Source organism: Saimiri boliviensis, chromosome 7 (genome assembly GCF_048565385.1).
Source record: "Saimiri boliviensis isolate mSaiBol1 chromosome 7, mSaiBol1.pri, whole genome shotgun sequence".
In the NCBI taxonomy this organism is placed as follows: Eukaryota; Metazoa; Chordata; class Mammalia; order Primates; family Cebidae; genus Saimiri; species Saimiri boliviensis.
Window position 1 is genome coordinate 30941992 of NC_133455.1, and position 24962 is coordinate 30966953.

Consider the following 24962-nt stretch of genomic DNA (forward strand, 5'->3'; position numbering starts at 1 on the left):
CTCATTTCCTACCATTCTCCATTTATGGGATCATTTGTTTCAACCAAACCAACAGGGCCAGGTGCTGGTGGCTCACATCTGTAATCCCATTGCTTAGGGATCATATGAGTCAAGGAATTTGAGGCTACCATGAACTATGATCCTCACAGCACTCCAGCCTCAGTGACAGAGCAAGACCCCATCTCCCCGCATCTTTAAAACGAAACTGCCCACTTCAGTCTACCTCTTCATCTTATTGATGCTCTCTGTGACAGTCACTTCCATAGGTTGTGCCTCACCTCTAGTATTTGACATCTTACTTCATATTTTAAAAAGCTTTGTAAGACTAGGTGCGGTGGTTCACGCATGTAATCCTAGCACTCTGGGAGGCTGAGGCAGGAGAATCCCTTGAGGCCAGGAGTTTGAGACCAGCCTGGGTAAATAGCAAGAACTAGTGTATACACACACACACACACACACACACACTTTAAAAGTAGGTCTTATATCTCGTTCTTCAGAGCATAAACCTTGCCAGTGCAGCAATCGAACTCAATCTTTGTTTTCTCAGTAAGGCCTAGCAAAGTATACGGCACTTAGGATTTTTTAAATAATTGTTGCTCAAGGAATGACAGAGCTATTACATAACAGACAGAACTAAGTAGGGATAACCTCAAAAGGACTCGCAATTTCCGACTTGTTTGTTTGTTTGCTTGTTTCTACCCGCCTCTAAGATTTTACTGCTATAACTGCATCCTTGCCCCATCACTAACCACCCCGAACTCAACATCACATCTGGACTTAAACTACCAATCCCAGAATGCCCAGCGAGAAGGCGGGCTCTCCGGAAGCCGCCGAGTGATTGGTGAGCGGAGGAGTTTTCTTCCGCCGGGAAGGGAAGAGCGCCGGAGGCGGGGATTTGAGGGGGTCAGTTGAGTCACGATTACCAGGCTGGGAGGTCAGCATCCGGGAGGGGTTTGTGGGTGAACTCTGGGTCCCCCGCCCGCTGAGGAGATGGATGAGGACGGGCTTCCTCTCATGGGGTCAGGCATAGACCTGACGAAGGTTTGTAAAAGACGGTGCTAAACTTCCGGCCACCCGGGAGGAGGTTGGGGAAGACGCCACTTCCCGGGGAGACCCCACCTTCCCGGGCCCCACCCTGTCCCGACCCTGGGCCCTTCTGCCGGCCTCAGGAGGGAGAACCCCACAGTCCACCTTGAAATGGGGTCCCTCCTGAGCTGATTAAGGAGACGGTGTGCACCTGCCAACTTTGGCTTCCGGTGTCGGGTGTCTCTAGGTGCCACCGGCGACCCAAGCCGGTTATGATCACTAGCCCTACCTCTTACTCAGCCCCAAGTTTTTGTGTGTGTTTATGTGTGTGGCTTTTGCCTGCTAAAATTCATACTAGTGACGCTAGAGCGTGGTCTCAAACTTGAGTGCATCCTCTGTCATCTTCGGACACCCCACCTACAGTTTAGGAAAACAAGTTAATGACTATTCACAGTCTTTCAGGAAATTCATATCACGCAGCAAAGTGCCTCGTGATTATGTGCAGATATTAAAAGGTTTGCACAGCGTACGTTCCTCCTGTATGAACCATGTTTGTTTTTACGTAACACAGGTGCCAGCTATTCAACAGAAAAGAACAGTGGCTTTTCTAAACCAATTTGTGGTGCACACTGTACAGTTCCTCAACCGCTTTTCTACAGTTTGTGAGGAGGTAGGTCCTGTGATACGTGGTTTATAGAGTCGCCTAGAAATCACCTTGCACTGCTGAGATTGACAAATGGAGTAAAACAAGAATTACAGTCTTTATTCATGTACCATGATCTTTTCTCCCCAGTTGTGTTAACACACCTTAAATTCTCTTTTACTCTGACTTCCTGCACTCCCTCCTCTAGTGAATTAGTGTTCTAGAAGTCCTCATGAGATAGTTCAGTCAGGCTTATTGTGATTAAAGAGAACAAAAGGAAACCTAAAATTTCTTTCTTTCTTTTCTTTCTTTTTCTGTTTCTTTCTTCTTTCCTTCTTTCTTTCTTTTTCTTTCTTTCCTTTTTTTTTTTTTTTTTTTTTTTTGAGACGGAGTCTCACTCTGTTGCCCAGGCTAGAGTGCAGTGGCACGATCTCGGCTCACTGCAACCTCCGCCTCCCGAGTTCAAGCAATTCTCCTGCCTCAGCCTCCCAAGTAGCTGGATTACAGGTGTGCACCACCACTCCTGGCTAATTTTTTGTATTTAGTAGAAACGGGATTTCACCATGTTAGCCAAGCTGGTTTTGAACTCCTGATTTCAGGTGATCCACCCGCCTCGGCCTCCCAAAGTGCTGGGATTACAGACGTGAGCGACCGCGCCCAGCCTCTAAAATTTCACAGTTGAAAATAGTTTTTATTTTGAAATTCGTTCTCCTACCCCAGAAATACATGTTTTTATTAAAATTATTTTACATTCTAAGCTAAAAGGTGGCTAGAGGATATAGCCTAGAACTTTGGCATCACATATGATTATAGAAATAAAAATATTTTCTGTGAATGACTTGTGATGTAAGGATTAAGTACCCAACTAGCGATTAGGTACCAGAACTGGCACAGCAGTGTGCTCCTGTAATCCCAGCTATTCGGGAGGCAGAGACAGGAGGATCACTTGCACCCAGGAGTTTGAGACCAGCCTGGACAACATCGAAGAACCCAGTGTTTTGTTTTTTGTTTTGTTTTTGTTTTTAAAAAAAGAGGATTGGGTACTAGCTCCAGGATCCAGGGAACCCCTATCTTTTAAAAAGCCAAAAAAGAGGATGAGGAGGACAATGGGAACCATGGGTTGAAATTTAAGGAAAGAGAAAAGTAAATCATGGGACTTAGATAATTCACAAGTAAGTCTGTTGAACATTCTGTCTTATGTAAGGTATAGCCTTAGCAATTAGAGTTTTTGTTAAGTGTGTTCTACTATTAATAAAAATTGCATGAAGATGGAAAAACTATTTTTTACTTGTATGAAATTCCAGTTATTGTTTTGTCTAATTATCAGTATTTCTTCTTCTTTCTAAGACAAAGTAAAATGTAGTAATTGGTAGAGTAAGGGACTCAATTCAGTTTAGTTTATATATGGCCGGAAACTAGATGCTTCCCTCCAGTCAATTTTATTTTGTCCTGCTATCTCTCTAAATAATTTAGGATATAAAATTGAATAAAAACCAGTAAGCCAAAGTTTTCACCCTTCAATTTTTATACCCGGGCAAGATGGAGGAGTATCTGGAAAGGCACTGTCCCAGGATTACTAGCAGAAAGGAGCAAATACTCCATCTCCATAGTCCTTATCATCAAGCTGAATTCTAAAGAACAAATCAACAAGCAAACACACCTATGAAAGCAACTTGGTTGAGCTGTCCCAAAGCATGGATAGCCCTTCACTTTTGTAGTGCCCAATGGTTCTTGAATGAGACCTGTTTACTGACAACTAGATCAAACAAAACAATAATCGTCTCATTTATTGATAGATTATGATCAAAGCCTCATGAGTCACTCTTTAACCTCCTCCTATTCCTCTCTCAACTTCTCTGCAGCTGTTCTGGCTGTATCACTATTCCCTAGTACTTCCTTGAACTCTATAGAGAAAATTTTGTTCATCAAAACCTCGTGAAGTTTAAAGGTAGTCTATTGCCTTTTCCCATTTTTCAAAAATCTTATTTCTTTATTTAAATTGAGAGGTAAAAATTGTATTTTTATGATGTACAACATGATGTTTTGATATATGTATACATTGCGGAATGGCTACCTCAAGCTATTTAACATATGTGCTGCCTCACGTACTTAATTGTTTTTGTGGTGAGCACACTTAAAAATCTCCTCTCTCAGCAATTTTCAATACAATATATTGTTATTAACAGCAGTCATCATGACATATAGGAGATCTCTTGAACTTATTGGGAGGTTCCCCTGAACTCAGGAGTTAAAGACTCGACTTGGGCAACATGGTGAGACCTTGTCTCTACAAAATATTAAGAAATTAGCCAGGCATGCTGGTGTCTGCCTGTGGTCCCAGCTCCATGGGAGGCTGAGTTGGGATGATTACTGAAGGCTGAGGGGTTGAGGCTGCATTGAGCTGTGTTCATGCCACTGTACTCCAGCCCAGGGGATCCTGCTGCTTTGACCTCCCAAAGTGATGGGATTACAAATGTGAGCCACTGTGCCTGGCTCTTTTCCATTCTTTCACTTTAATCTATGTGCATCCATTTTTTAAAGATGAAATGAGTCTCTTGTACACTGCATATAATTGGGTCTTATTTCTGTATCTATTCAGCCAATCTGTGTCTTTTGACCAGATAATTTAGTCCATTTACATTCAAGGTAATTATTGATGGGTAAGGAATTACTGCTGCCATTTTGTTCATTGTTTTCTGGTTGCTTTTTAGATCTATTGTTTCTTCAATTCTTGCTGTCTTCCTTTGTGATTAGATGATTGTCTCTAGTAAGGACTTTGATTCCTTCCTTTTTATCTTTTGTGTATTTACTGTTAGGTTTTTGCTTTGCTGTGATTCCTTACTTTTTATCTTCTGTGCATTTACTATTAGGTTTTTACTTTGTTGTTACCATTAAGCTCACATAAAAGATGTTATAACAGGCTATTTTAAACTGATAATAACATAACTTTGATAACATAAAAAACCACTGCACTTTTACCCACCTCTCCACGTTTTGTTTTTGATTTTGTAATGTAAGTCTTTTTATATTGCATGTTCCTTAACAAGTCATTGTATCTATTATTATTTTTAATAGTTTTGTCTGTTAACCTTCGTACTAAAGATATAAGTGATTTATATACCACAACAGTATTAGAATATTCTGAATTTGACTGTATATATTTTTTCAGCTCTAAAATTTGATTTTTAAAAAATAATTCCAATTTTTGTTAAATTTCTTATTTTGATAATTTATCATTTTCCTGATTTCATCAAATTATTCCTCTGAATTTTTCTGAAGTCCACTGAGCTTCTCTAAAACAATAATTTTGGATTATTTGTGAAGAAGAGTCAGTTACTAGTGATTTATTTTGTTTATTTGGTAGTGACATATTTCTCTGATTATTCTTGATCTTTGTGGCCATGTGTTGATGTGTGTGTGTTTAAAGAAATAAGGACTTATTCCAGTCTTTGCAGGCTGGCTCTGTCTGGGAAAGCTCTTTACCAGTAACCCCATCCAGAGATTCTAGACAAGCCGTCTGGCATGGTGCGTGGCAGGCTTGCTGCTGGAGTCCTTGGGTAAGCTGGCCTTGTGTATGGGTTCATGGGGTTGTTCCTAGAGCCGATCTACTGGGGTGGATCTGTTGATGAGCTCTATAGGGATGGGCCTGGATCCTTAGGGTTCCAACTTGGAGCCTAAGTCCATGGGGGTTGGTCTGGCACTGGTGTGAGCCTTGAGCCTGAGTCTGCAGTATCTGGCCAGGTTCCAAGGTGGTCCTGGTGCCTCGGACCCCTGGGATGGGCCTGGGTCCTGAGTATACCGTGGCTAGCCTGGAGCCTGAATCTGCAAGAGTGGTCCTGAAGCCTCAGTTTATGGGAGCCAGTCTGGCAATGGAATCTACTGGAGTGATTCCAGACTCTGCTTCTGCGGGAACATACCTAGAGCCTGACTTCACTGGTGCCTGGCACCACAGGAATTTACCTAGGACCAGCTTGATGCTGGGGCAGGTGTGCAGCCTGGGATCACAGGGGCTAGTCTGGAGCCTGGGGTTATGGGTGCTGGCCTGGTGACTTGGGCCACATGGGGCTGGCCTGGGTCCTAGGGCAATAGGAGCTAGCCTGGAACTTGAGTCCACAGGGGTGTTCCTGGAACCTGTGTCTATGGGGGCCAACCCAACAGAGAGCCCTACTGGGAAGGGCCTAGACCCTACTTCCACTGGGGTGTGGGCTGCAGGAGCCAGACTAGGGCAGCAGGAGCTAACTTGGCCCTCGTCAGGCCTGGAACCTGTATCTGCAGGAGCTGGCCTGGTGCTGGGGTGGGCCTGAAGCTTGGGCCCATGGAGGCCAGCCCTGTGCTGGGAGTGGTCTAGAACGTAGGGCCACTGGGACTGGCCTGGCCCTGGAGCAGAGCTGGAGACAGTCTATGCAGTCTTGCCTGGTGCTAGGGCTGTCCTGAGCCTTGAGCTGGTCTGGAGTCTGGGATCCCAGTGGAACAAGCCTAGAACCCAGGACTTTGTGATCTATCCTCATACCAGGATGGGCCTGAAGTCTTTGTCTACAGTTATCAGCCTGGATTCTGGGCTGAGGGGGCTTGCTCAGTGCTGAGTTCTACTGGGGTGGGCCTGCTGCGGTGATCCAAGGCAAACTCCCATGCTCACTGACTCTCTTTCGCCCACCTGGAGGATATCTCTACCCATGCTCTGCTGCCTGGAGTTGGTGGAGGGGTGACATGACTGCTATAAAACAGTCCTTCTTACCTTCTTCAATGTGTTTTTTCTTATTTTTGTGCTACACCTATTGCTGTAATTTCTCACCTGGTTTCCTTAGCTCTTGAGAAGGTATTTTTGTGCATGAATAGTTTTTCAAGTGGATGTTTCTGTGGGAGAATGAGTGCTGGGAAGTCCTATTCCACCATCTTGCTGTTGTCCCACCTTTTTCCTCTTTATGTATGATAATTTAGGGTTAACTGTAACTCATTTTCTACAGTATATATTTAGGCAATTTGTACATTCATGTCAGCTGGAGACTGCTTAATGACATGACAACTAATATTTATTGTGTACTTACTCTGTGCTGGGCATCATACTAAGTGCTCTATGTGTATTTAATTATCAGAGTCAGCCCTTTGAGAGAGGATTGGTTATCCCACTCGTGCAGATACAGAAACTAAAATGCAGAGAAGTTTAAATCATTTGCTGGCCGGGCGCGGTGGCTCAAGCCTGTAATCCCAGCACTTTGGGAGGCCGAGGTGGGTGGATCACGAAGTCGAGAGATCGAGACCATCCTGGTCAACATGGTGAAACCCCGTCTCTACTAAAAATACAAAAAACATTAGCTGGGCGTGGTGGCTCGTGCCTGTAATCCCAGCTACTCAGGAGGCTGAGGCAGGAGAATTGCCTGAACCCAGGAGGCGGAGGTTGCGGTGAGCCGAGATCGCGCCATTGCACTCCAGCCTGGGTAACAAGAGCGAAACTCCGTCTCAAAAAAAAAAAAAAAAAAAAAAAATCATTTGCTTAGTCACTCATTTATTCAACATATCTTTGCGTGCCCCCAGTAGTTGTAGCTGCATTCACTGCACACACACAGAATGTAGCAGAACTGTATTCCAACTGATTTTTTAACTGGAAAAGTCAGTATTTCATTACTGTCTTACATTGAACTGCCTTATCTGATTAAGAAGCATGTTTATGTAGTTTTTGAGTGAGAGAGTACAATACCAGTACCTTCTTATAGCTATATTAAAATTATTTTTAGATTCATATTCACTCCTTTGCTATGCCATGTCTGTTTGATGTAATATATTTTTTATGTAAATTCGAAGGATATGTGTATTCAAATGTGAGGTGTCATTTTCTCCCAAGTTAAAATCACTTCAGTATTTTGAAATGTTTTTTGTTAATGGCCTCTAGTCTTTGTTTATTTAAAGCCTTAAATAAGAACCAAACTGACTGTTTCTCTCAATAAAAGAGGAATCTTAACTGTTAGTTTTTAAACTGAGAGTGAACTGGAAGGAAAAAGGAAACTTTTTCCACCCCCCACAGGATCTGGTTTGAACCAGACCCAAACTTAAGCAACTTCAGTCACAGATAAACTCTCAAGCCAGAATTAAGTTTGAAACAAATTGCTAGGTTCTTTCCTCATCAGTGACACTGTTTTTAGAGTTCTTCACTAAAGAGAAGAGTATAAACTGCATTCTGTGAAGAACTCAACTTTTCAAACACTTTCTGCCTATTAGGCTACTTTTGTAACTCTTCCATTGATTGGCACCAGAGTAGAAGAGAGATTAGATGACAGAGAAAGTAGTAGAGTTACAGGGGTACTTAGGGTCATCTCCTCTTCCTTCACAAATCCCCAGTGAGCATTTTTATTCTTGCTTTACTCAGCAGAATACTATGGTCATCCATTGGGACTGCAAATTTTGAGGGATTGGCAGGAAGCAATGTAAGATCTATGCATATTGCAGGTAAAACCTGAGCATTTAACCTTATAGTGAACCTTAAAGTCAGAGGTACTTTGTAAACAGACGTGTCAGACAGATGTGTTATTTTTTTAATAATATAAATTTCTTTCTTTCTTTCTTTTTTTTTTTTTTTTTTTTTTGGAGACAGGGTCTTGCTCTATCACCCGGGCTGCAAGGCAGTGGCATGATCTCAGCTCAAGTGATCCTCCCACCTCAGCCTCCTAGAAGCTAGGACTACAGGCATGTGCCACTACACCCGGCTATATGTGTATGTGGGTGTGTGTTAAAGATGGCATCTCACTACATTATCTAGGCTGGTCTCCAACTCTTGGGCTCAAGTCATCCCTTGGCCTTGGCCTCCCAAGGCCTGGAATTATAGGCATGAACCACTGCACCTGGCCAGAATGTATTCTGATTCAAACTTATTGTTGTTTTTTTGAGACAGGTTCTCACTTTGTCACCCAGGCTGGAGTGTAGTGGAGTGATCTTAGATCACTGCAGCCTAGACCTCCTGCCTCACTGCCCCAAATAGCTGGAACTACAAGTGCGTGCCACCACACCTGGCTTATTTTTTGTATTTTTTGTAAAGACAGGGTTTCACTATGTTGCCCAGGCTGATCTTGAACTCCTGAGCTCAAGCCATCTCCCTGCCTCGGCCTCCCAAAGTGCTAGGATTACAGATGCCCCCTGCCAAACTCAGACTTATTATATGCCTAAATATTGGATTTTTAAATAATTTTTAATATTCTGAAATTCCTTTTTCTAAAATTTTTAAGTACAAGCAAAAGTGCTGAGAATTGTCACATAACCTAAAAGTTTCTTTAATGCTTGTTACCTGCCATTGTTGGACTTAACCTTTAATCAGGTAAAGTTTTGCTTAAATCCTTATTTGCTCTTATATCTTTAACAACTTCTGGACTTAAGTATCAGATGCAACCTAATTAAAACCATTGATTGTTTCCTTTTCTGGCTTCTGGGACACATACAACACAGTGGGATATACCAAGAGATCCATTATCTTAAAATACTGTTTCTCTTTTAGAGAAATGGATATATAAGTTAGATATTTTACATCCGTGAAAAACCAGTGTTTTATTGTGTTTCCATATTCAACTAGTAACTCCATATTTCCTTCTTTCTTTTATCCTTTTATTTTGACTTTATAAAATGTATTGCCTTAAAATAGATTAAGTTTTCAGCTTATCTGACAAATATCAGGTACTTTGTAAATTCCCCTGTTATCCCAAACCATAGCATTTCAAGTTTATTTTTAGTCTTCATAAAGACGATGGTTAAATGGATGAGAAAGACTGTTACCTTTCCATTTCCTCTTGCTAAAACTTACAGAGGACAGCTACTGTCACTGATTATGTTACTTATGTGATATCCATAGTCATCCATACTATAGAGCAGTGGCTCTCAACCAGGGGACATGCGGCTATGTCTAGAGGTGTTTTTATTGTAATAACTGGGGAGTGCTATGGGCATTTAGTAGACTACTAATCTCTATTGGATAGAGACCAGAGATTCTGCTACCCAACTTGTAGTACACGGAATAGTCTTCTGCAACAAAGAATATTTCACCCGTAAATGTCAATATAGCCAGTGTTTAAAAACCTGCTTTATAGTGGTCTGGGGATTATATAATGAAAATGCCACAAGCATAAACATCTTAGAAATGAACTTCAGCAACCCATAAATGAACCCAGGTATACCTTTTGAGCTGACGATGGCTCTGTAAAAGGTATACATTCGTGTATGTTATAGCAATAAATTCATTGTAACAGACAAAACCATTTATCAGACTGAATTATCTTTGAAAAATAGTTCTTTCTTTATCATGCCATGGACACTTTGACAGTCTAGTGAAACCAAATCATTGTTTTCAGGTGGATAAAATAAAATGCATAAGATTACAAAAGAAACCAGTTATGTACTTTAAAAAATCCAAAACTATGATATACTGGTAGGTTCTTTGTTAAAGCATCAGATTATAGAATCCTTTAGTATGTCTAATAACCATAATTTTGAGTATAAAGAAATCTGTAGTAATTGTAATATGATTTTTAAAAATCTATGATTTCTATTGGTGACAGTCATAGATTCTAAAACCACTGTGAATTTTTTTTTTTTTTTTTTGACAAGGTCCCACTTGATGCCCAAGCTGGAGTGCAGTGGCATGATGATCTCAGCTCACTGCAACCTCCATCTTTCAGGTTCAAGCAATTCTACTGCCTCAGCCTCCCAAGTAGCTGGGACTACAGACGCACACAACCAAACCCAGCCTTTTTTTTTTTTTTTTTTTTGTATTTTTAGTGGAGATGGGGTTTCACCATGTTGGCCAGGCTGCTCTCGAACTCCTGACTTCAGGTGATACACCTGTCTTGGCCTTCCAAAGTGCTGGGATTATGGGCATGAGCCATTGCACCTGGCCTATGGTGATTTTTTTTTTCTTTACTTCATCTTTTTTTTTAATTCCAAATTTAAGCTAGAAGTAGATAAAAATAAAGGTAGAATTTTTTCTCTTGTCTTGGTTCATGTACTATAGTTCAGAACCACTTTGTAAATGATCCGCTCAAAATCAGAAGAGCAAAAGGCTTTTCCTCTTGGCACAGAATCATCATAGTGAGAAATGAATTGATCATTTATTAGCTTGGGATAATAAAAATTCTATGCAACACCCAAGAATTTACCATTATATCTTAACAACGTAAAATTCTTTCAAAAATTCTGATGAAATGTATTGCCTCTGGAGTTAAAGGGTTTGAGTACAGTTATTTTAATTGTATGAGTCTCAATTTTCTTATCTTTAAAACTAGCATAATAGTTCCTGCTTCATAGATTTAGTGTAAGATTTCAAATTATGTATTGCATATACAGTGTAGCATATGTACTAAGGTAAATGCTCAAATATTTACAATATTGATGATTATTGTTTAAAAGTACATACTTATATAGGTATATGAAAGCACAAAAATTTTTTAATTTTTTGTTTCTTTTTCTGTTTCCTTCAATCAAACCATTACATCCATTTTTAAATAAGTTGAAAATTATCATTCATTTTACATATTAATTTGCTGTAGAATTTCTTCTCTAGTGAATTGAGACCGATGAGATTTGCCAAAATTAAATTTCTATGATTTAAGGAATACACTTATAATTTGGAGAGGGATTCATCCATAATACATGTTATAAACCTGTATTAGTGTTTACTTAAAAGCTTTAGGTGAATGAATTCTGAAGTTAAGAGTAGATTTAGCTTTGATACCATGAAAACTAGATCCTAATGTTTTATTTATAGATTATCTTGAAATCTTTGTGGATATCAAGATGCTAACCTAAAAATAAGTAACCTGTAAAGAAGCACTCTCTACTTTGTGGCCACTTTCAGTTTTTGCCCCCTCTAATTGTAGGCAGGTGACAGTTTCACAAGATGATAAAGTTCCACTTAATAGTCAGGATTTTTAAAATATCCCAGAATACAGTCAGGATGCGTGTATCTGCCTACTGCTCTTGGACTGTGTGACTGAATATAATGTTTCAGATTAGGAGGTTTTAAGTAAATGTTCTTACAGATAATATTTTATGATGTTACTTTCTTTGTGTAGGTGTAAATTTACAAGGTATATTAATAATTTAGTTATACAGAGTGACAAGCATGATAAGCTCTTCAATCTGGTTTATCTTGCATTTTGGTGATAGATTTTTTTTAATACTCTAATTTTTTATCTTCTAACTCTTTCCAAAATGAATTACTCATCTTCCAATTTCATCCCGCTTTATTTCTCAAAGTAGAGATGTTTAAATCTGGGACAAATTGTATATGCTTATTCATTTAAGTAATTTATAAAGGCAGACCATGTTACAGAGTGTCTTTGAATGAAAAAAATTCTTCATTCAATAACAAATAATTATTTAGCCCCTGTTAAGTGTCAAGGTATTATTCGGGACACTAAAGACAGGGTAGTAAACAAAAGATTCTGTCCTGGGCTGTTTATATTCTAGTCTCAACAATTGTTTACTGCTCTGATAATGAGTTTGCTAAAGGTGAAAATGTTACTATCTTAAAAGTGAATATAATTTTATAAAATAACTGAGAAGCATTCTAATACAGGTAATAGAAGAGTTCTCATTCCTACTCATATATTAAAACATGACAAATATTTAAACCATGGTTTTTCATATTTTCAAATCTTCCCTTAGTATTGTTAACAGTTTATTTTAATCAGTTCTTATTTTTTGTCTCTAATTTTTCTTTTCCAGAAACTGGCAGACCTTTCACTTCGTATCCAACAAATTGAAACAACTCTCAATATTTTAGATGCAAAGGTTTGTATTTCTGAATAATTTGTAGTATAAACTTTGCTGTACATATACCAGCTTTCTTAATCATACTTAATTTTCATTGCATTTAGGAATGATTCCATTTAACTTCTGTATCTATGAAGTGATACTGGTTGTGTTTTTAATTTTACTACATTTGCAAAGAAAATGGTGTTCATTATGAAACATTAATTCAAATGTGCACGTAGTTTGAGATAGGCAAATGCATAATGCAAGTAACATGTTAACAAGTTCAGCTGTTAGGTAGTTCACTTCATTTGATAGAAAATTCCAAAATTATTTTACTAGTTATTTGATAATACAGTAATAATTATATAAACCTTTAGATGTCTCAGAACAAACTTTGGAGAAAATATCAGCTGTTTCTGTTTGCAAATATCTTAAATACTAATGAAGAATACCAGTTTTGATGTCAGAAATTGCAAATGAGAACTAAGAAAAATAGGAGACTGTTTTAGATTGAAAGCTTAAAGATTTTGATAACTGATATATTTAGTTTGGTTTCTTTTTTAATATACATATATTTCACATGGTTTTTTTCTGTTTATAAAGTTATGGAGACACTAGTGTATTTTCATGACTAACTTTTCTGAAATTAATATTTCCTTTGTCCATTTACCAAAAAAAACTAAGAAATATTCAGTGAATATTTATTAGGAAGAAAAAAACTATATCTCATTTGAATATGACCAGAATATCTAGTTTGCACTTTCTAGGTCTCCTTATGGACTTCAGCACCTGTGTTTCTCTTAGAACATTTCTCTAGTTTGAAAACCTGGCCTTGAACGTGTTTAGATATTCTTTTAGCGGCCATAACCACTTGAAACTATTTGGGCTGTAGCCACTATGCTAACTATGGTTATCAGTCAACAGTTTTCAATGAGTATTGCTGCTTGAGATCTTATTATCATTGGTTTTTTAAATGACTCTTTATTATGAATATGTGTGTTATTTTAGTGTTTAGGGAATTCATATGGAGTTAGAGTCCAAGGTGACACATTAAGTTACCATATGGAGAACTTAACCTTAGTTATTCCCATAGCCATAGAGTCATCCCCAAAATTAGCCAAACATCTGCCAAATATGTGTCATTGATATCGGGATGAACTCAGAAAAGAAGGTTTGCATGGGTCTTGCAGATCTAACCTGAAATGCTTAACTGTTTCATAGTGAAATGCTAAACCATTTCAGGTTGAAATGCCAACAATATGCCTATTTTTTTGCATACAAGAAACATTTTAATAACATTCAGTGGTGAGTGTTCAAAGAAAGAAAAAAGAATGAGCTGTGTCATACATTAAAGTGTAAAGACAAGATTTTTGTCATATCCTAGATAATTCAAACTCAAAATTTGTACAAAGCACTTTTTTTCCAAAGTATTATTAATAGAAATATTTTTACAACAACTTTACTAGGTACATTTTCTTATCTCCACTTTACAGGTGAGATAATTGAGGCATAGAGAGATTTATACAAGATCACACAGCTTGCAAGTGGTAGAACTAAAACTTAAACCTAGACAGTCTGACCCCAAAGACCAGGCTCTCATTCCTTACACTATGATTGTCTACATTTTGAAAATGATATAAATGACATAGCTTTTTATATAAACTAAATTAGATTTTTGAGAAGTTCTTCAAAAGTATTTATATCTTTCCCCTTTAGTTTATGACATGGAGAATTAAAAACAAGATTTTATGAACCTATTTGTGTAGACTTAAAACTTAAGACCGCTATTAAAAATACACAAACCTGGAAACGTATCGTGTTCATCTATGCAGAATCTATCTTTATAGTTCAATACCAATTTTCTTTGCTCAGTTGTCATCTATCCCAGGCCTAGATGATGTCACAGTTGAAGTATCTCCTTTAAGTGTCACGAGTGTCACAAATGGAGCACATCCTGAAGCCACTTCAGAGCAACCACAGGTGAGTTCTAAGAAATGAGCAGATGTTCTTCGTTGAAACTGATAGTCTTAAGCAGCAGGTTGGAAGGAAGAAAAATAAAAACGTAAAACTTCTAATAGTAAAATTTTAAAACCTTAACATAGAATATAAAGTTTGGGAAAAACAAATTTGCTGTGTTATTTTGAAGGCCTTCCTGAAATTAATACTTTCTTTGCCTATGAAAAAGAAAATCAATCTGTTTAAGACTAGGAAAAATCATCAAATAATTATTTTCTTGAAAATAATTAGAAATTTTTCTAAGTTCTTATAAGAAATGTACATTTAAAATGTTTTATTGTAAAATTTTAAAACATACACAAAAATAGACCTAGATTCATCAGTTATGATTCTGTTACAATTGCTTCATCTATTTTTTTGTCACTTGCTGAATTTCAGACATCATGTCATCTCACCCCTGCATAAATTTTTGAGCATCTCTGAAAAGTTTTGACATTTTCTTCTGTAACATTTTTCTTATGTAAATGCCTTTATTGTATACAATATAATTAACAATAATTGGCCAAATGCAGTGACTCACGCCTATAATCCCAACACTTTGGGAGGCCAAGGCAGGTGGATCGCTTGAGCTCAGGAGTTCAAGATCAGCCTGGGCAACATGGTGAAACCCCATCTACACTAAAAATACAAAAATTAGCCAGGCATCGTGGCGCACACCTTTAGTCCCAGCTACTCGGGAGGCTGAGGTGGGAGAATCACTTGAGCCAAGGAGTCGGAGATTGCAATGAAATGAGATTGCACTACTGCCCTCCAGCGTGGGTAACAGCACAAAACTCTGTCTCAAAAAAAAAAAAAAATTCCTGCTATTGTCTAACCCCTTGTTACTCAAGTATACCCCATGGACCAACTGCATGGCCATCACCGGCAGCTTGGTAGAATGAAGCATCTCAGGCTCCACCCCAAAACTACTGATCAGAATCTACATTTTAACAGGATCCCTAGGTGATATGTAGGCTCTTGAAATTTGAGAGCTACTGATCTTAGAAATACCAGTTGTCTAAAATGTGTGTTTTTGAAGTTGATTCATTTGAATCAGCATCCTAGTAAACGCTATACTTTATATTTGGCTCTTAGATCTTAATGTTCACTTAAGCTTCTGTAAAATTTTTTATTACTTTTTTTTTCAAAAAAATAAAGATTATTTGTTGTTTGAGAACAGTCTCTAGTGTATCTCAATGAGGTATTAAAATCTAAAACAAAATAATCATCAAAATGGTGGCCTACCGAAGTAATAATAATAAACAAAGAAAACAAATAGACTTGTATAATGGAATTCTGCCTTTATACCTGGAGGTACTTTTTCAGGATATATTTTAGATCATGATGATGTTGACAATGATGACAATAGCTAACACATAAAGGGTGCTTACTGTGTACCAGGGCATGCACATTTCTAAGTGCCTTGCGTAAACTACTCCATTCAATCTTTACAGCAGTCCTATGATATAAGCACTATATTATCTTACTTTATAGATGGGTCAAATGAGGTATATAGAAGTTAAGTAACTTGCCAAAGGTCAAAAAGTAATGTAAGAACTGGAATTTTAAGCCAGACAGTCTGATGCCATGAGCCCTAGCACTTACCTGCTACACTACACTGTACTACACTACACCACACTGTTTTCACTACCTGTGTTCAATGTATTAAATATATTGATGATGTGTGGTATGAGGCCCTGTAGAAAGAGCCAAATGTTTAGAATATGGTATGTATTTGTGTAATAAATTAGACGATCGTTTACTTAATTATACATTATAAAATTCAACATCCATTTATTTAATATAGCAAATTTTGGCTGGGCACGATGGCTCATGCCTGTAATCCCAGCACTTTGGGAGGCTGACGCAGACAGATCAAGAGTTGAAACCATCCTGGCCAACATAGTGAAATCCGTCTCTACTAAAAATACAAAAATTAGCTGAGTGTGGTGGCGCGCACCTGTAGTCCCAGCTACCCAGGAGGCTGAGGCAGGAGAATTGCTTGAACCCAGGAGGCAGAGGTTGCAGTGAGCCAAGATTGCACCATTGCACTCAGCCTGGTGACAAAGCAAGACTCCATCTCAAAAACAAAGAAAAACTGTGTGTGTGTGTGTGTGTGTGTGTGTGTGTGTGTGTGTGTATACATATATATGTATATGCATATATATGTGTGTATATGTATGTGTGTGTATATATATATATATATATATATATATATATATATATGTATATAGCAAATTTCATTATCATGGCCACTCAAATATATAAAATGTACAAGAGAATATCCAGATGTTGTAGAGGAGTTTAACTTTACATTATCTCAATTAAATATGACTATCCTCTTTCTAAAACCAAGCACCTATAAAGAATATTAAGAAAATATTCTCTACTCTACCTAGTAGTTATGTGGTAGACAGTGTTGTCATATATTTTTATAAAAATTTTAAGTGTACTTAACTTTGATTATTAATTTTTCCAGGTGCTATTATGAATGCCATCTATAATATGTACTTTAAAATTTTTATTCAGTGTTTGTTGGTCCTCACATGTTTAATGTCCCAAAAAGTTAATTACCAGTAATCACAGCTGAATTTCTTAATGTGCTTTGGAAATTGAGAATAACCTGATATATCTCTGGCAGCTTTATTTTAAAATTGTACATATATTTATTTAGAGGGTTTATGAAGTTCTATTGGCTTCCAAAGTTTGAAATATTGTGATAAAGTTGTATGTTGATTAGCTTAATAAAATAACTGCTCAGCATGTTCTTAATATTCAAATCAACTTCTCATTTCTTCATTATTATTAAATGGTATATTTTATATTTTATACAAAATATTTTGAAATGGGCTTAAGTATTACTTAATGCAGAGTTTTCATTGACATTCTAGTCAACTCAATTATCAGATAAAGGAGAATAATGCACTTTTTAAATAAATTATTTATCACTCTTTCTAATCTATACACGAGTCAAAGATGCAAGCTTTGTATACTGATTTTTCGGCAAACTTCATTTCATGGTTCCGATTTTATCATTATTCACAATAGAATATCCAGTTGTGAAGACTGAGATTGATTTGAGAATAAATGAAGGACAGTTGAGAGATATGATAGAGTATTGAATGAGTCATTCAAATAGCAAAGGTATAATATATTTCATAATTAAACCTTGTTGAGGTGTTTGTTATTATGCAAAAATTGACAATTGAGAGCTGATATCTGGCCAGGATATAGTTCTCATTTGCACAATTTTGCTATTATATGAGTTTAATTTTCATAAATGTTTTAAAAACATACTTGGATATTATTTTATTTTTTTATTTAACAGTGTTTAGAAAGTTTTGTATTTTTGTATATTATAGATCAATATATATATACTCACTTTTGTAACGCTTAGCAATATCATGTAACGGAAGAAACCTAAAGGATTTTTGGGTGTTTTTTTTTGCTTTGGAGTTTTTGACAGATTTAATTTATATTTGAATTATCTGAGGAAAAACTTCAATGTGTAATTCACATTCATATTCTAAAGACTATAAAGATAGAAAGATATTGATTTTTCTGTATTTCAGCATAGACAACAGACATAAAATTGATTTCTGCTAAGGTAATTCGTCTTAATGCTTATACACAGATAATGAGATTCACAAAATTAAGCTTTTTCTAAATGTTTGGTTTGATAGAAAAATCAAGTACTGTATACAGGCTGTTCTAGTTTTGCACTTAAGCAAGGATATGGATCTGATATGCACAAGTTTCAGTAGCATGGTACCAAGACTGCCTGTATAACAACAGCATTTTTGTCTAAAAAGACCACTCCCCAGTATTCTTTATTGTAAGTCATATTTAGTAATTTATCTTAACCACTCTGTAGACAGTGTTACCATTAATAGTTCCATCAGTAACTGAAATATATAAAACCAGATAATTTTGTTCTACAAATTCTCTAAAAATTGCTTTCTAAAAAGTTAGAAGAGCCATGTTCACTTAGAATAAAATGATTTAATAAATAAAGGGCTCAATTAGGTAGATGATAGATACCTAGGAAATCAATTCATCATTATCTCAGTAAACTTACTAATTTGTAAACAGTTCATAAGTTTCATTAGCTTTATTAAAAGTTTTGTTAAAATAGTATAACCACCTATAATTCATGCTTTGTGTCATCACTCTGAGGATAAGTAAAGCAGAATTTTAATTTTATTGCATAAATATACTTGCATTTTAAGGAACCAATATAGTGTTGAAGTGTAACCTCCTCTGAAGTGATATTTAAATATTTGTAGATATTTGGAAACATATCTCATAATTAAATTATTGGGATTTAAATTTGGGGATATGATTTTTTTCTGCCATTTATTGCCTTAGAATTATGGAAAGAAACATCCCTTTTAAGTAACATGATGGACCCCTTTTGTGAATTGTCTAAAGATTTACACAAAATACTCTCTACAGCAGAACAGTACACAAGACTCTGGACTACAGGAAAGTGAAGTATCAGCAGAAAATATCTTAACTGTAGCCAAGGATCCAAGATATGCCAGATATCTCAAAATGGTTCAAGTGGTAAGCTATTGGTCTGTCTTCTTTGTGTAGCAGCCTCATTTGTAATTCTTAACCTTGGAGGTTTTACTGTTATTTTTTCAATCTGAGAAAACTGCTAAACCAAGTTTTTTGTTCTCTTACTTCCTGCCTATTTTAATTAATACTCTGATTTAAAAAAAAAAAAATCAGAAGTCAAATCTAAATAATTAGAATTGATCCCACATTTCAAATTAACATAGTTTAATTTAGATTTATGTAATTTTTTTTTGTTTTTCACAGTTATCAATGCAAATGTTAGAAACAGAAAGTAATGAAAGTAGACTATTCACTTGGTAAAAGATTTGACTCTAGCTTAATCCCCATACGCTAGCACAAATAATAATTTTAAAACACTTTTTTATGTTCATCTATCAATGATCTCTTGGCCATGTAAGGTAATGCTCTTAATATTATATGACTTCAGAATTCATATTTTTCATAACAAATCATAACATGGTATGGTACCAAAAATATCTGCAGTTGTCTCTGATAGCAGAAGTTAACATATTTTTATTCCTTTAGAAACTATTTCAGTAGTTGAAGGAGGTAGTTGTCCATCATTTTTCTGTTAATCAAATAATTAAGGTGACACATGGTGACACATACCTGTAATCCCAGCACTTTGGGAGGCTGAATGAGAGGATCACTTGAAAACAGAAGTTTGAGATCAGCCTGACCAACAAAGCAAGACCCTGCCTCTACATTAAAAAAAAAAAAAAAAAAAAAAAAAAAAAAGATAACTCTGTATGATGGTGTGTACCTGGTAGTTCCAGTTACTCAAGAGGCTGAAGTGGAATGATTGCTTGAGCCCAGGAGTTCAAGGATGCAGTGGCTGACCTTACTGATTATTCCACTGTACTTTGGTATAGGTGACAGAGACCCTGTCTCAAAAAAAAAACAAAAAAGTTTTTGTAAAATTGTATTATCAAGCAAAAGAAGCACAATGCTAATACTAAAGGACAGTTTTATTTTGCTGTCCGTGGGATAGTTTATCACTTAGTAAGTTGAAAGCCAGTTCTGACAATCAGAAAGTAGATCGGCTCATTTGGAAGCTGCAATGGTGAAAGTGGTTAAGAAAGTACATTTACTTTCTCTAGCTATCAGAAGTGGATTTTTCACTTTCGCGATTCCTTTTTCTTCTGAAGCCTAGAGCTCAGGGTATGGATGGTCAATTTAGAAAAAAGTAAACCAGACTTCGGGGTGAAAATATATGAAGTTTTTTAATTAATAAGAATAAAGCAGGCCAGGCTCAGTGGCTCACGCCTGATAATCCCAGTACTTTGGGAGGCCATGGCAGGTGGATTACAAGTTCAGAAGTTAAAGACCAGCCTGGCCAACATGGTGAAACCCTGTCTCTGCTAAAAATACAAAATTAGCCGGGCACAGTGGCAGGCACCTGTAATCCCAGCTACTCGGAACGCTGAAGCAGAAGAATTGCTTGAACCTGGGTGGCAGAGGTTGTAGTGAGCTGAGATCAGGCCACTACACTCCAGCCTAGGCAATAGATCAAAAAAAAAGAATAAAGCAAAGCCAGTTTAACTATGAATCATATAGAACACATTTTTAAAGCTAAAACTCAGGAAAGCCTAAGCTTAAAAGATAGGCTTGTTTAAAAAAAAAAAAAAAAAAAACTATGGGGCTAGGCATGGTGGCTCACACCTGTAATCCTAGCACTTTGGGAGGTGAAGGTGGGCAGATCACCTGAGGTTTGGAGTTCAAGACTAACCTGACCAACATAGAGAAACCTCACCTCTACTAAAAATACAAAATTAGCCTGGAATGGTGGCACATGCCTGTAATCTCAGCTACTCTGGAGGCTAAGGCAGGAGAATTGCTTGAACCCAGGAGGCAGAGGTTGTGGTGAGCCAGGATCACACCATTACACTCCAGCCTGGGCAGCAGCAACAAGAGCGAAACGCCGTCTCAAAAACAAACAAACAAACAAAAAAACACTGTTTCACTCTTTAAACAAACCGGGCACGGTGGCTCAAGCCTGTAATCCCAGCACTTTGGGAGGCCGAGGCGGGTGGATCACGAGGTTAAGAGATCGAGACCATCCTGGTCAGCATAGTGAAACCCCGTCTCTACTAAAAATACAAAAAATTAGCTGGGCATGGTGGCACGTGCCTGTAATCCCAGCTACTCAGGAGGCTGAGGCAGGAGAATTGCCTGAGCCCAGGAGGCGGAGGTGGCGGTGAGCCGAGATCGCGCCATTGCACTCCAGCCTGGGTAACGAGCGAAACTCAGTCTCAAAATAAATAAATAAATAAATAAACAAACAAACAAACAAACAAACAAACAAAAGGGAAATGCTTCAAAATGACTCTGAAAGATTTTTATGTTCACCCCTCCTTGCCAAACCTATATAAAATAAGAAATAGGAACATCTACTAGGTTATACTCCATAAAACTGCCCTGAAATCTTTTATGAAGGCTGCATCTTAGAATAGTTGTTAAATTCTTGATAAATTGCCTTCAATTTTACAAGAGCTTCAAAAACTCTTTTTCAGTATAAATTCGCCAACTGTTTATTCCACAAATATTTATCAAACACTTACTTTAAACTACTGTATTAGGTATTGTCTAGATTTATTTAGCGAGCTAAGGTTTCCAGATACCACTTGCAGTTTTTATTTTTGTTATTAATTATGTAAACAAGTTCCATTGCTTTTGTCATATATATATATATATATATATATATATATATATATATATATATAAATGACCCTTTAAATATTTACTTTTTTAATCATATGTCTTATTGCCTCAGTAGGAATAAGCCAAGATCCTTCACAGGCCCATGAAATCCTATACAATTTAGCTCCCCTGTTACCTTTATGATCTCACACCCTCACTTACTTTTCTCCAGCTCTACTGGCCTCCTTTATGTCCCTTGAATAAATATATTGGCAGTCTTCTGTCTCAGGGCCTTTGCTTCAGCTATTTTCTCTGCCTGAAACACTTTTCCCCAGATATCTGCATTGCTCCCTCACTTCCTTCAAATCTGTATTCAAAAATACTGCCTTCTAAGTACGGCCTTCCTCGGCCACACTATTTTAAATTGCAGTGTCCTCACCCAATTCCCTTTACCCCTTCTTTGCTGTATTTTTCTTCTTATCAACTTCCAGCGTTCTACATGTTTTATGTATTTACTTTCTGTCTTCTCTACAAGATTAAAAACTCCATAAGGCAGAGAATTTTTTCGGATACTACACTATTCTTCATTCCTGCAACAGTACCTTGTCTGTAGTCCTGTAAATGAAAATGCTTAGGCCGGGCGCGGTGGCTCAGGCCTGTAATCCCAGCACTTTGGGAGGCTGAAGCGGGTGGATCACGAGGTCAAAAGATCGAGACCATCCTGGTCAACATGGTGAAACCCCGTCTCTACTAAAAATACAAAAAATTAGCTAGGCATGGTGGAACGTCCTGTAATCCCACCTACTCAGGAGGCTGAGGCAGGAGAATTGCCTGAACCCAGGAGGTGGAGGTTGCGGTGAGCCGAGATTGTGCCATTGCACTCCAGCCTGGGTAACAGGAGCGAAACTCCATCTCAAAAAAAAAAAAAAAGGAAAAAAAGAAAATGCTTATAATTTGTCTATACCATTTCACCTTCTGACAGGTTTAGGTGATAGATTTCTTTTTCACACTAGCTCAGTGGTTTTCAGAATAAGAAACTTCCAAGATGTAAGTTCCTGGACCCTCTCTTACAAAATTAGAATCTCTAGACTTGGTACTTGGTACATAGAGCATGTGTGTTTTGAAAAAATACTTCTGATGAAGAACTGCTTAAAAATATTTTAAACTATATATTCATATTTAATTTTTTTAATTTAAAAACATTTAAGAAAGTAAATAATTGTTTTATTTTTAAAAAGCCTTAACTTTCTAGCTGTACTTGGTACTTAACTCCAGCCCATCCTTTTTGCTTGATGTCACTGAGTATGATTAGGGGTTAAATTTCTTCTGCCTCAGACTTTCTCTGATTTAAGACAGATTTTTCTGTTCTTAGCCCTTTGTCTCATTTTTGCCTTTGGTAAGGGTATATCTATTTCCTAAGCATTTTCAGGGTTCTGGAAGTGCAGCTTCTTCCTGGCATCTCCTTCAGACACATGGACTTTGACCTTCTTTTGCTCTGCTAAGTCATCAATCGTTCTTCTACCTGCTCTTAATTTTTAGGTAATTGGTTCATATATGCCTCTTAGTCATTAAAGCTGGAGGTCATATTCTGTTTCTAATTGCTAAGGGGTAATTTTCAAGAAGAAAGTGGGGAGTGACATCAGACTGCCATCATAATACTAGAAGTCCATCCAACTTAAATTTAATTTTATTGTTTTTAGTTTTTTGTGCCAACTGACATCCCAGAACCTTATTACCCAACTTTTATTTCCTGTTGCTCCCTGTCCTAAATTCCCCTTTTTTCCTTTGAGATGGAGTCTCATGCTTGTCTCCTAGGCTGGAGTGCAGTGACGCGATCTCGGCTCACTGCAACCTCTGCCTCTTGGGTTCAAGTCATTCTCCTACCTCAGCCTCCTGAGTAGCTGGGATTACAGGCGCTTGCCACCATGCCCAGCTAATTTTTGTACTTTTAGTAGAAATAGGGTTTTGCTATGTTGGCCAGGCTGGTTTCGAGCTCCTGACCTCAGATGATCCACCTGCCTCAGCCTCCCAGAGTGCTGGAATTCCAGGTGTGAGCCATTGCGTCAGGCCCTGAATTCCATTCTTTAATCAGATAGAACCACAAACCTTTCCCTATATAAGTTCCATGCTTTTCCTTCTCTGAATCTAGATTCTCCTTCTCTTTATTGTCATATGTCCAAATTCTGTTATCTAGCATGTGCCTATGATTGTATCCACTAAACCATCCCACATTCTAAACCCACCAACACATAAAGCTAGAAGTAATAGCTCCTTTTGTTTACCTATCCAATAACTTTACTGGTATTCTTTCTGGAATTTGTCACTTAATACCTTGTTTTATGATTATCTGTACATATTTTTATATCTCCAGTTGAAAATGGAACCATGAGAGGAACAATGGTGTCTTGATTAATCTGCATATTCATTTTAACACCTTACCCATAAAGGTGCTCAATCAATATTTGTTAAAGGACTATATATGTAATCACACATATTATCTCTCCTTCCTAGCTTTGTGCTACCTGGATATGTATAAATATGTTCTCATTTCTTCAAATTATCAATTTAAAATGTTTTCAGGACCGAAACAAGAATAGACCCAATAGAGGTCCTCCTCAAGGTTGACACGAATCTACCAATCATTATTTTTTGGATTATGATTACTGAACAATCTATAAATTCACTTTCTTCTGTTTTCTAAGCACATCACGAGTGACTGTCAAAATTTCCAACAGCAGATGTAGGCTACATGTTTTATAATGCCCAGGAATTTTCATTCCTTGGTGTGATCACTACCAGAATTCCTGCCCCTTCTTTATTATCATTTATTTTGGCCTTTGTGTTCAAACTTAGGCACAAATAGTTGCGTGTTTGCTTCATTGCCCTCTTTATCTATTGAGGAATTAAATTTTCAGCAGGGCAACTTAGGAATTTATCAGCTATTCTAATATAGGCAAAATTAAGCTTCTAGTATGTATAGATGGATAATATTCCCCATCGTGTCTGTATCTTTCTGCTCATTTACAGTGTTTTAAGAAAGCCTTATCTAAATCTTCCATCTGGCAGGGTAGCAAAAAAGTATGCTCCACCTGATAAAATTCCTGCCTTCTTTTAGCCTCACATAGGAGTTTCTTTATCACTTGTTCAAGAATTTCTATATATGTGTATATATTTTGATTTATGGTAATTGTCCTCTTTCTGCTGGGAAACATTGTAAGACATTTCTTTCAAATGCCAGTTTGCATACACAGATTTCTTCCCATTAAGTGTTAGCTTATTTATTTTGAAATTTCAGATTTGCTGTATTTACGTACACACAGACACACATCATACACACATACACACT

General features: G+C 37.2%; 1 protein-coding gene and 1 long non-coding RNA gene across 6 annotated transcripts in view; one reads left to right on the plus strand and one right to left on the minus strand.

Annotated features, from left to right (window-relative positions):
- Nucleotides 1-822: 822 nt before the first annotated feature.
- WASHC3 (WASH complex subunit 3) overlaps nucleotides 823-24962 on the plus strand; it is a 104422-nt gene continuing 80282 nt past the window's right edge. For 2 of the 5 annotated variants that reach the window (XM_074402332.1, XM_010340223.3), the window contains exons 1-5: nucleotides 876-1041; nucleotides 1598-1696; nucleotides 12371-12436; nucleotides 14273-14380; nucleotides 18851-18961. In XM_074402332.1, the coding sequence (XP_074258433.1) occupies nucleotides 991-1041; nucleotides 1598-1696; nucleotides 12371-12436; nucleotides 14273-14380; nucleotides 18851-18961 (435 nt within the window). In that variant the 5' untranslated portion in view covers nucleotides 876-990. Of the gene's footprint in view, nucleotides 1042-1597; nucleotides 1697-12370; nucleotides 12437-14272; nucleotides 14381-18850; nucleotides 18962-24962 lie in introns of all 5 variants that reach the window. The other 3 variants (XM_010340222.2, XM_074402331.1, XM_003929615.3) reach the window with 3 other exon arrangements.
- The window catches only part of LOC141585080 (uncharacterized), a 110139-nt gene continuing 99514 nt past the window's right edge, over nucleotides 14338-24962 (minus strand). Inside the window, exons 3-4 of the long non-coding RNA XR_012518352.1 lie at nucleotides 19740-19860; nucleotides 14338-14426 (exon numbers count right to left, since the gene is read on the minus strand). This is a non-coding gene — a long non-coding RNA (uncharacterized LOC141585080). The remainder of the gene's footprint in view (nucleotides 14427-19739; nucleotides 19861-24962) is intronic.